This window comes from Dryobates pubescens, chromosome 25 (genome assembly GCF_014839835.1).
Source record: "Dryobates pubescens isolate bDryPub1 chromosome 25, bDryPub1.pri, whole genome shotgun sequence".
Lineage (NCBI taxonomy): Eukaryota > Metazoa > Chordata > Aves > Piciformes > Picidae > Dryobates > Dryobates pubescens.
Genome location: NC_071636.1, coordinates 4,444,661 through 4,456,876, shown reverse-complemented (window position 1 = coordinate 4,456,876; position 12,216 = coordinate 4,444,661). Strand labels below are relative to the sequence as shown.

Genomic DNA, 12,216 nt, shown 5'->3' with positions numbered 1-12,216 from the left:
GCCCTGTTTGCAATGCATTCACATCTGCGGCTCGGAGACATCCTTCAGCTACAGTACCCTCTGCTTCCCAGGGCTTCTTTTACCCAAGACCAAAAGGCTTACAATGTCCTTAGAGAGGAAGATGATACCCACCCCACCACCAAAAAAAAAAACCAACCACCAACCCCAAACCAAAACCAAATTAATGAAAGATTTTTCTAGGAAAGAGATCCTAAAAATTTTGACCAGATAATAACCCCAGCCCAGCCTTCATTTCCTATGCTAATAGATCAATTTACATCTTTCTAGTAAAATGGTTTCAGGCTACATTAAAAAAAAAAAGAGGAAAAAAGAAGGAGGAAAAAAAAAAAAAAAAGAAAGTCATGCCTTTCTTCTTAAACTGCATTTTGGGAGAGGATTAAGAGGAGGAAGGAAGGATATGACTGTTTCCAGGGCTTTTTAGTCTATTTGCTTGGCGCAGCAAATGAATCTTCTCACTTTTAAATCAGGAGTATATTCTTAATTAGGGTATGAAATGTTTTAAGATTTCCTTCACTTTACAAATGGCTGCTTTTTTCAATTAACTGTGCTTCCTCAGCCTCGGGATGATCTTTCTATTAGCAATACAAATGCTTCCTAATATTTGGTGAATACTAATTCACAAAATTAATTAAATGCAGGCTTAACTCTGAAAAACATCTATTTTACCACCCCAAAAAAAAAAAAAAGAAAAGAAGAAAAAGCTGTCTCCTAACTACTGACCGATTACAGCTTCTCTGCGATCGAAAGTATCAAGTCCTAAAGGTCCAGGTCAGAACGGAAGGTCAGAGAAGAGAATTAAAAGGGGGGGGGGGGCAGGGGGGGGAATAAAGCAACCGACTCAGCTTCCTCATCTCACTTTTTCAATGCTCCAAACAGGGTTGAGGGGGAATTAAAAACAACTAGGAAGAATTTCAGGGCCACTGGGGCAAAGCCGCTGCACCGGCTCACAGCACGCTGAGCAGAGCGAGCGCAGCCCCTTCAGAGATCACACACGGGTTGTGCTTAAACCCTAAACTGTATTTACTGTAATGTAAAAAAAAAATCCATCAAAGCAGCACTTAAATGTAACCAGATTTCAGCTTACCAAACCAAAAAAAAAAAAAGAAAAAAGAAAAAAAAAAAAAGAGGCCTCTTTAGGCAAATCTTAAAAGCTAATAAAAATTTAGAGGGTGCAGTGTCATGTGCGGCGTTTTTATGTTCAAATACTAAACAGGCACAAAGAGATTTCCTAAAATTGAAAACAAACAGACATAAAACTGCACAACTAAAGGCTCCCAGCAGAAGCTAAGCGTGTAGAAGAGGAACAATTCGTGCTCAGGAGCTCCTCGCGACTGCTACGTACAAGCATCCCGGGGAGGGAAATCGCGAGGTGTGATAGAACAGTGGTTGCCTAAGAGAGCAAGGCAAAACTTGAGCAAACCCTTATTTAAACCTGTCCAGGATGGTTCAGCCCCATCCCATGGGAAAAGGATGGACTCTGAGTTTGAATCAGTTGCCCCAAAAGGGCACAAGCCCAGCACACCCAGCTGCTGAGCACCAGCACTCTTAGGGTAATGCTTGTTCCGTTACAAAAAATAACCCAACCACGGAGAGAAGACAACTAGAAAAGCAGGAACTACACCTTTTTTTTTTGCCTCAGTATACAGAAAAAAAGGGAATAATTTGCAGTGAGAGTGCACATCAGTGAGAGTGTACATCAGTCATCAGTGCACATACAGTGAGAGTGTACATCAAGTCTTACAACTTATTAACTATGGAAAACACATCCCCACATACGTCCACCTTCGTCATTTGCCAGGAGAGGAGCAGGACCTGAAGACTTAGAGAGGACGTTGGGGGAGACAAGAAGAAGGGGTGCTGATGAGGGGAGGGGTGCTGATGAGGGGAGTAGCAAAGCAATATCATCTCAGATGTTCTCTTTGAAGTATTAAGAAAGTCAGCTTGTAAAAATTAATGGATTAGACCTCCAGCTGTTCAATTCTCAGCTTTGAATTTAAAAGGTACTTGACTTTGGAACATTGGCACATAATCCATAAAATATATTTAAACTGGGGGGAGAAAGGGGGGGAATAATTTTTAAAAATACATCTTTGCATTAAAAAAAAAAAAGACACTGATAATTTGTAATGCTTTAACTACTCCAAGACAAGTGTTTTGCAAAGGAAAAGCAGCTAACTACAAACAACATCAGGACTTTTACATAAGCCAATCGTGTCACCACCACATGCAAACAGTTCTATCCACAGAATAGCAAAAATTCAGATTTAAAGATCAAGAAAGTCAGGGGGGGGTGGACTTTAATTTCCTGGAAGATTCCATAGCTTCACCCCCTTATTTCCACGGGGTTCCTTGCCCTGCGTCCCTTGCCCCAGAAGCAGTGCTGAGGAAGCATACAAGCCATGGTCCAAACATCCCTCATCGACAGCAGCGCTTTTAAAAACACCCTCAAATAAGTGAGAGGAGAATAATTCTGTACTTCAACAACAACACTTCTATCTTGAAATGTCTTGCTCTCCATGAGCGCGGATTTAGAGGGGCTGACTTTGTTCTTTTCAGGGTCTTAGATTTTCCAGCGGAAAACCCAGGACAGCTGGACCGAAAGCGGCTGTGGGCTGGAGCAGCGGCCGCGGTGGACAAGCCAGGGCAATAGGCAGGCCGGTACTGATGGACAGGCCGGTACCGGTGATGATGGACAGCCCGGTACCCACAGCCCAACGCCCATTCTCCACACCATCTGCACACAAAGTGCTCCAGACCGAGACATTAAGGACCCCACTAAGCACAGTTGGCCTGGTCCCTTTCAATACCCGCAGTGTACTCTAGCAATTACGCAATTAAACTGTTTATGATATTGCAGTAAATTGTGTTCAGCCACCTGAAGATTCCTTTCAGAGCTGGCTTTACGCTGGCTGTGGATCCTCGGCTCACGCTCGCATTTAATAGAAACACAGGAGAAACCACAGACGAAAAATGTACAGCAATTTGTCTGGTACTAAAATTTTATGTGGCCACATAAAGACATTTCGCTGTACCCAGCCCTCTCTCTGGTTCAGAGCACGGCAGAAGCTGAGAGTCAGCTGTTACAAATAAAAGCAGTTCAAATACTATTAGGTTAAAACTTCTGTTTAATGCCTTGTCCTTTGCTCTGGACAAGTCACAACGAACTGTATCTGTAGGCACTGCTGATTAATAATGTTTCTCCAGCAAAGAAAAAAAAAATAAAAATCTCTTTGCAGTTTTATGACCAAGCATTCCACTACTTGCTGGTAAAAAAAACAGGTATTGCCTGTTAAAAATTAAGAGCAGACATGGTGTAACACATCGCAGCTCAGAATAAATCTGTGCTGTCATCTAAGCTCATATATAAATACTAAGTCTAACTCATTTCCTTTTACACGGTATGGAAAGATCTAAAGCACATTCACACACCAATTTCAAGAAATATATCCCCCAAAGCCCATCTCATGCCCTCCCCTCACCCAGCGTGCACAGAACAGCCCGGTTCAAACTAACCTCACAGCTGAACCTGCCATTAGAAAGCCACAGACCTGGGTGTAAAGCAAAAGAAAAACACCAAGCCCAAAACAGCCAGAAAGAGGCAAACCAAATCTGTGATCTGCACTGATCCAAACACAGCTGGACTGTCCACTACAATGAGCAGAGCAGGTGAATCTAAACACCAAAAATTAACGGACAGGCAAACAAAGTGGCTCTGGTGGGTACTGAAATGCCAGCAAATTCACTCACTTTCTGCATTAAATATCTCAGCGTGCTACGGCAGCAACAGCAAACAGTACTGAAAGCCCTGCCCCTTGCCTTCCCCAATATTTGCCGTGAAGGTCTACAAACACTCTGCTGCTGAATGTTTATCAAACAAAGGAAAACATTTCTAAACAGGACCATTTTCAAGCAGAAAATATTAAAAATGATAGGGAGTCAGAGTAAACAATAGAGTGCTGCTGTCACTCACACGAAGCCAAGCCAAGCAGGGGCAACCTCTCCATTACTATTTTTTTTTTATAACAGGTCAGAAGAGTTTAAAAGATCATTTAAACCCAAACCTAAGGCATCCTGAACTCTCTCCTGCAACATGCAACGCAAGTGTTCTCTCCTCCAAAAGCTGCGTGTCGAGCCGGATCATTTATTAACGATGTGTGCTTCGTATCTTGAGGGGTATCGCTCAACTTCTTGGCAAAGGCAAAAGCCTTTCCCCCCCCCCCCAACTCCACTAACCGCTAAAATTCCTTGTGTAAGTTTGAGCAGCCCTTTGAAGCAAACAAAGCAGCGCAGGGAATCACAGCCCCACGGCTGCAAAGCTCTCTGAGCTCCGTCAGTGAACTCCAACAGCATAACCCCACCACCACCCCCCAGCACACACACACACTCCCCCCGCTAAGCACAATCACCACCACCCCCCAGCACAAAGCACTCTCAGGGACATTTAAGGGACTGAAACACCTCACAGAAGCTCTGACAAGCTCGCTCCCAGTGAACAAAACGGGTCCCTGGGTAAAGCCTCTCCAAAGAATTCTGCTGCATTTAAAATGAAAGCAGGCAGCAGAACACCCCGGGAAGAGAAAGAAAACAAAGGCTCCCGGCCACATCTGGACCACATCTGACCTTTGTTAATGCCTTTAGTGGCGACGTGCAGAGGTTGCCCACTGGTCGGGCAGCAGCGCTGGCCAGCTGGCATGCTCAGCGATGGGGTTGATGTTACAACAGAATATGAACAAAAACTGGGAGATGAGGAGTACCGGTGCTGCACTGCACGTGTCCAGCGGCTCCGGCAGATCCGCGGCCACCGAGCCGCTGAGTGTTGTCCCTTTTTCCCTCTAAGACCCTGCCTTGTTCTAGGTTACACACTGACATCTTCACCTCACATCTGCAGTACGGGACCTTCAGAATTTCAATTAAAAACTAAAAGCAAAAGCCCACCAGCACTTAATTACTGGGTTTCTAGAGAATACTAATCAACATTTCACTGAAGGGGAAATTGTTCTGGCTCAGCCAAACCAGGGAAAGGAGAGCCCGTTAAACTTGCCTCGGGCTCTTAAGTGAATTTGATCTGGTTATTCTTTGTTAGCTAGAGCTGTGGTGCTGGAAGTCAACACAACCTCTCTAGACTCTCTATTACAATACCTCACTCCCAGCTCCAGCTGCACAGCAGTGGAAAATACTAAATTCTAGAAAGCATTTTTGGGGGGGGGGAAACCAAACTATCAGCCACTTCTCAGAAAACATGTCAGTACAAGAAATGATGTACCAGAAAAAACTCCTTACAGAAAATGGCATTTCAGGGAAGAGCCACATCCAGCCAGCATGAAAGATGTTAAATTCAGAGACAAAATGTGAGCGCACAGGCACGGAACTGCCGCAGGCAGCCACTGTAGGTGTAGGTGTGTACGTGTTACACCCGCAGCACCCGAAATAACATCCCTGCTCCCATCTGCCTTTAAAGCTTCCAGCTCACACGGGCTGCTCTGCTGGAGATACCAAATCACTTCATGCCGTTGTGAGAAAAGCGAGGTGAGCTACAGGGAATCTGAGCAGCCATTCAACAATTCAAACAAGTTGCTTCCCCCCGTGATGCAGGCGCTAACGGAGCATTTGAAAAGTTCCTGGGTTTGCTGTGTCTCGGGGTGCCTGCCCATCCCACAGCAGCACCTCCTCGGCCAGCAGGGAAGCCAGAGCTCCAGCCCCAGCTCTGTACCGCAGGAGAGCAGCGGGGAGAGGCCACCACATCCCACGCCCCACCAAGGGGGACCTGTCTCCAACACCCGCCAGCCCTGCCCGGAGCCCACGGAGAGGGAGGCGTGGATCCCGTGCCATGAGAAGGATAAATCACCCAACACTTCCCCTCCTGTCAGGGTAGGTGTCATGAGGGGCCCACCAGCAATGCCTCTGTGCGGTGAGGGAACTTGGGTCTAAGGACTCATCAAAGCAACACTGTACACACCAGGAAACGGGGAATGCTCCCCGGCACAGCAGCAGCTGCTGGCAATCACAACAGCGCTGCCCGAAGCCTGCACATCACCCTGCCTGCGCTCACCGGGGAGCTGCCGCAACAAACACCGCGGTGCAAATCCCCAACAACTAACAAGGTTTAAAACCTCAGACGCTGGGTAAATAAGCCCTTTCTTAACCACAGTTTCAAACACTCGGGGATATGGCATTGGAAAGTTAAATCATTTCCTCTGGCTGAGGAGAACAGCCTGCTCTGCCTCACCTATTGTATTTTTATCACTTCCAACAACAGTTAAAGTAAATTCTCTGCTGGTCTCTATCAAATTCCTCATCCCAAGAACCAACCCATTCAAATCTTTCAAGTGACTGAAGTGTGCAGCGGAACGAGCGTGTCGTGGCTAAGACTGGTTCGCTATTTTACGTTAAGCCTCTGAAAATACTGAAACATCTCCTTATATAGGAGCACTGATTAAATGGTTTTCCTTCCAAGTGATGAACTGTTTGAACAGCACCACAGCGGTTATCGCGACCAGAAAGCAATTCTTTATTTCACTGCCTGTTACTAAGAATAGCGGTGATCAAAGTGAACGTAGGAGTGCGTTAAAGACGTTAAAGAGAGCACCGCTCCATGTGACACAGGCACACAAAAATATACAGCCCTTTAAGCCAAATTACACTTCTAATAGATGTGCTGTTCGGGATTAAATCACTGCTGAGGATTTTTGCATTTTTGTTTAATCCATGAAATTAAGATCTATGAAATAAGTTACTCATTCAAATCTATTTCTATGTACAGCACAGCGTGTGGACGTGTGTGTGTGTGTGTGTTGTGAGAGAACGTATAGATGTGTTCGAGTCTGCCAAGGTAGAAGTGACAGGAACTGTGATTTGTGCTAACTAGCTATTGATCCAGTCAGATCTAGATGTTGTGTACAAGAAACAATAAAGGAGAAGGGGCCAGGAAGGATGCTGTGTGCAACTCCATTTAAAAATGGAAAAGAAGGGCCCCAAACAAACCAATTTATGTCCTTGCCTGGGTGAAGCATGGAGAATGCTGATGGGCTTCCTAGAGTCTGCTGTGCATGCTAAACACTCCCGCCTGAAATGAGAGTCTCCTGCGCCAGGCATTAACCATGAACAAAGAGACAAACCGTGGGGGCTAGGATTCACGCTTCAGAAAGCCAAAGCTGGAAAGCCAACCAGAACTGGGGTTAGGAAACTGACCCGTTTCAAACCAGCTCCCTTTTGATTCTCCCAACACCTTCCTTCGTGAAATTACTAAACACAGAGGACATAAAAAGTCAGTGTGTACCACCAGATGTAATGGAAACAAACTAGGCTAGCAGGACCAAAAACATCAGCTTTCCCAGGCACAAATAATGAGTTGATACTGTGTAAATTACACACCTGTACCTAAAGCACACCCAAAAAATCGCCTGCGTGCGCTCACTGAGCAGGTACGCACACGTGCATCCATTGTAACGTTCACACACGCAGCCAGGCAGCTGGGAAAAACATAGCTTTGATAAGGAAAAAAAAAATAGAAACCAATTGAATCTATAATCATCTTTATCTTAAACAGCTTTTATAAGAGAGGGCTTCCCATTAAAAGATTTTTTTTTTTCCCCTGAGCTTGGGGAATTACGATGCCCTCTGGACATGGGGAAGGATCAAAAATGACAACTAATGTCGAAATTAAACATCTGTCAACGAAGCAAGTTTTATACCAGCAGACCCAGAGCCTTAATTTAAATTGCCTTTCTATTAGAGGGGGAAAAAAAAACCCACAACATTAAGTGCCTTTTAGTTGAGTATCATGCTGCTGGCATGCTCAGAGTGCAGGCAGGGAAATACCTGGAACTGGGGGACAGCCTCACTGTGACCAACACAAATGTGCTTTCAGGGCTTAGGAAAATCTCTCTTAACCGTTTAGGGAAAATGGCTGGAGGGCTCAGTCTATGCGGGGCTCTGCAGGAGGCCCCTCCTCAGCAATCTACACCCAGGGGGGCTCCACTGGGAGCCCCTCTGCTCAGCATTCCCAAAAGCCCAGGGCTGGGGCCACTCCCTAGGCGGGACAATGAGGATGGGACTGGTGGCAGAGACAAGCACAGGAGCAGCTATCACCCAGGGCTGGCCAAACAGCAGGCACTTTGTCCCCACTGCTGACCACCCCAGCAGAGCCTAGTGGCATCCCACAGCCCTAGCCTGGCACGGGAGGACTCCCAGCACCCACTAAGGTCCCCATCAGAGGTGGAACAGATGTGGTATGTGCTCAGTGTTCTGGGGCCACAACCCTGTCACCTCCCCTTCCCCAAGTAGCCCACTGTCCCCCTGGCATAGGCCAGCACCCGCGCAGGATGACCAATACCTTCTTTGCTGGGGTTCGGGGGCTTGGGCTTCTCCCAGGGTGCCATGGGCTTGTCCTCCTCCTGTCCCTCCATCAGGGCCTTCTCGCTGGGCAGGTACCAGGTGGAGTTGTGCTCCGCCATCAGGGAGTCCAAGTCGATGGTGCTCATGGCGCCCTTGACGCCCTCTGAGCAGCAGCTGCCCAGGTCACTGTCCCCGTTCTGCCCCGTGCACTCCCCCTTCTTGCTCTTCAGCCCCAAAGGCTGGTCTTCCGAGATGCTGAACTGCTGCCGCTGGAGCTGGATCTGCGCCTGCAGGATCTCCAGGGGGTGGATCTCGTCCTGGGCTGAGGTGCTCGTGGGGGTCCGCACCTGTTCCATGCTCGGCGTGCCAGGATGGGTGCCTGCCGTGGTGCTGAGCCCATAGCTGTCGGGGGTCGAGGTAGATGTACTGAGGAGGCCGAGGGCCAGGGGCTTCTGTCCGTTGAGAAGTGCGTGCTCTCCACGGGGCAGCTTGGGTGAGCCGCCCAGCAGCGGGCTGCGGGTGGGCTTGGAGGTGGCATTGTCGGAGCTGGAGGACACCTCGTCCTCGTTGCCGTAGCTGGTGCTGACCTCGTCAGGAAAGTCCACATGGGGGGAGCTGCCATCCGACTTGGTCACACTCTGGATGCCACTGTCCAGGGAGGACATTAGGTCGGGTTGCTCCCCCAGCAGCAGCTCACCACCCTTACCCCAGGAGGGCGAGGTCAGGGGCTTGTCATGGGGGGTGCCCCCACCGCGCTCTGCACCCGTGGCCCCCGGTGGGCCCCCTGCCGCCGCCGGCACTGCCGGCTGCCCCGGGCTGACACCGGCCCCGCCACCCTCTGTGGCTGAGAACTTCTCAAAGAAGGTGCCAGGGCTGACGTGCCCACTGTCCCGTTTCCGGCGGCCCCGCCCCCGCCCTCCACCCGCCTTCCCCTCGCCACTGGCCGCCGGCTCCAGGGCATAGCCGGGCGAGAGGCTGCTCTCAGCGGGCAACAGTGGGGCAGTGCCTGCCGCCTTGCCCGTGCCACCCCCACCTGCTGGTGGCCCTGCTGGGAAGTAGTCCGGGGCAGCAGGCGGCGGTGGGTCAGGATCGGCTTGGCTGAGCTTGCGTTTGGCCTCAGCTGGGCTCTTCTTGTTGAAGGTGACATTGAGGTTGGGGGCACCCAGGCTGGCAATCATGTTCTGGCAGGCAGTGGAGAGGGCAGCCAAGCAGCTCTGCCCAAAGACGTTGTCCTTGCTGGCCGGCTTACTGAAGGAGCCCAGCGAGAGGGCACCTAGCTTGCTGGCAGCAGGCCGTGGCGGTGGCGGTGGGGGGAACTCAGGTGGGGGTGGTGGGTAGGCACCTGGCGAGGCGCTGAGGGCTGGTGCAGCCCCATGGGCCGCTGGCTGCCGTGACGCTGCTGCAAAGGAGAAGCTGGGCTGGGCAGCAAAGTCAGCAGGGCCACGGCGCTCAGAGGGGGCACTGGGCAGTGCCACGCCGCCGCCCGGTGACTGCAACTGCGAGAGCCCACCCATGGCAGGCGCAAAGGGTGGGTGGACACCGGGCGAGGGCAAGGCCTGCGCCGGGCCCTCGCCCGCCATCCGCAGCGGCTCCTGCAGCCCCAGCCCACCGGCGCCCGGCCGGAAGAGCACGGCCGCACCACCCGGCTGCAGGCCCAGCTCGTGGGGGGCCGCCTCGGCCGGCAGCCCCGGTGCCGCCATGCGCCGCGGTAGCAGCTCCCCGGGCGGCGGAGGCCCCGCAAACCAGGCGCTGTCAGGGGCAAGGTGCGGTGCCGGTGGGTCGTAGCCACGGCCCCCGCCAGCCTCTCGCTCAAAAGCGGGTGGCGGGAGGCCGCCGGGCGGGCCCACCTCGCCGTGGTGTCCCAGCTGCTGCAGGCTGGGCGGCCGCAGGCGCTGCTGGCTGCGCGAGGCCATCTGCTTCATCACCAGGGCAGCGTTCTGGCGCTGCGCCAGAGCCGGGTGCTCGGGGCCGCCGTGTGGCAGCGGCCCCCCAAAGGCCTCGGGTGCCGGCGGGGTGAACTCGCCCGGCAGGCCGGGGTAGGCCGTTGGGGAGAGGTGGCTCTCCATGGCCGGGCCGTGCATGCCGCTGCCCCAGGAGGCGCAGCGCTCGACGCCAGGGTTGCCGGGGAAGTCAAACCGCGGCCTCTTGGCGACGCTCACGTAGGGGGCATCGAAGTGCTGCAGTCTTTGATTTGGTGGCTGTTGCGGAGGAGGGTGCTGCATATTAAACACGGGGTCGGTGTAGGGATGCATATTCCTGTTCTCCAGTCTGTGAATAGGGTATTCAAACTGTGCATGCTGGTTCTGCATTATGGGCCCATTGTCCTGCAGGTTGGGGTTGGGAGCGTTGGCTTCTGTTTGCTGTTGCCTAGGAATGGCTGGCGGGCAGGAGTTCTGTCTGGCCAGCAAGCCCGGCGGCTGCTGTGGTGCTTGCGGCGGTGGCGGTTGCTGCTGCTGCATCAGCGGGTGCCGGCCGCTGGCCCCCGACTCCAGGCTGGTGGACATCTTCCGCGCTCCCCCGAAGCGCTCGAAGAAGACACCGTGCTGCTGTGGTGGGTGCGCCTTGGTCACGGCCATGCCCGGCGCCCGGGGCAGGGCGGGTGCCCCCGCGAAACTGCCGCCCGCCGGCACCTGCCGTCCGCCGCCGTAGTGCGGCAGCTGCCCCTCGGGCTCCGACGGCGAGAAGACAGGCAGCTCGAAGTGACCGGCGGGGCCGTCGCCGGGGTAATTGTATTCCAGCGAGTCCACGCTGCCCTGCGCGGGCAGCCGCCGCTGCTCCAGGCCGTGGGGCTCGGAGGACCCGGCCGCCGGCAGCCCGTGGAAGGAGGCGGCGCGGTTCGGGGACTGGTCGAGGGGCAGGCAGGGCGCCGGAACGGCGTGGCTGGAAGCACCGGCGCTGTGGTGCTGGAAGTCAGGCAGGTTCCCGGGGCGCTGCTGCCCGAAGCCCTCGCCACCGCCCTGGCTCTCGGCCATGTGCTCGTAGCCGTCGGCGAACGCCGTCTGCCCGCCCAGCGCGCCGCTGTACCCCAGCAGCCGGCCGCCGTGCACGCAGGAGGCGCCGGGGTCGGGCCCGAAGTTGCCCCCGAAGTGCGGGGGGTGCTGGTGGGGGTGGTGGGCGCCGCCGTGGCCGCCGTGCGGCTGCTGCCCGCCGAAGAAGCCGTGCACCGGAGGCTGCATCCCGCCGCCGCCGCCACCGCCGTGCAGCTCTGCCGGGCCACGGCCCGGGAAACCGTACGCGTCCCCGGCCATGCTCATGTTCATGCCCAGCAGGGGCGGTTCGCCCAGAGCCCCTAGGGCCGGGTCCACGGCCGGGGCCGCCGGGCCTCCGCCGGGGAAGGCCGGCGCCTTGAAGTGCGCGCTCATGCTCAGTCCGGGCTGGCCGAAGCCCCGCTCCGCCTGCCCGCCGCTTCGGCCGCTGCTATGCGGCTCAAACTGCTCCAGCCCGAACATCCTGCGCGGCTCCTCAGAAGGGCATGGCCGCTCCACTCCCCGCCGCGTCGCTCCGCCGTCCCGCTCCGTTCCCCACCGCTCCGCTCCGCCGCCCCGCTCACATCCTGCCGCGCCGCCGCCGCGCCGCCGGCACCGGCCGCCTGCCCGCGCTCACCCGGCGGCTCCGCCGCTCGCTGCTGCCCGAGAGCCGACGGGGCGGCGCGCCGCCGCTCATAGGCTCCGGCGACCGGGAGCTGCACGCCACATCGCCGGCCCGCCGTGCGCTGCCCGCGTCTCGCAGGGCTCCGGCAGCGGCGGCGGGGCCGGGGTGGCGGAGCCGGCGCTGCGTGCGGGCGCTGGGAGGGCTGCGCCGCGCTCCCCGGCGCGCTCCCTCGCTCTCAGCCGGCGCTGGCGGAGCAGCAACAAGTTTTGC

At 54.2% G+C, this 12,216-nt stretch overlaps 1 protein-coding gene across 1 annotated transcript in view; it reads right to left on the bottom strand.

Moving 5' to 3' along the window:
• MN1 (MN1 proto-oncogene, transcriptional regulator) overlaps nucleotides 1-11,814 on the bottom strand; it is a 34,616-nt gene extending 22,802 nt beyond the window's left edge. Inside the window, exon 1 of the mRNA XM_054172885.1 lies at nucleotides 8,354-11,814. Within this exon, the coding sequence (XP_054028860.1) occupies nucleotides 8,354-11,804 (3,451 nt within the window). The 5' untranslated portion in view covers nucleotides 11,805-11,814. The remainder of the gene's footprint in view (nucleotides 1-8,353) is intronic.
• Between the last annotated feature and the right edge of the window lie 402 nt (nucleotides 11,815-12,216).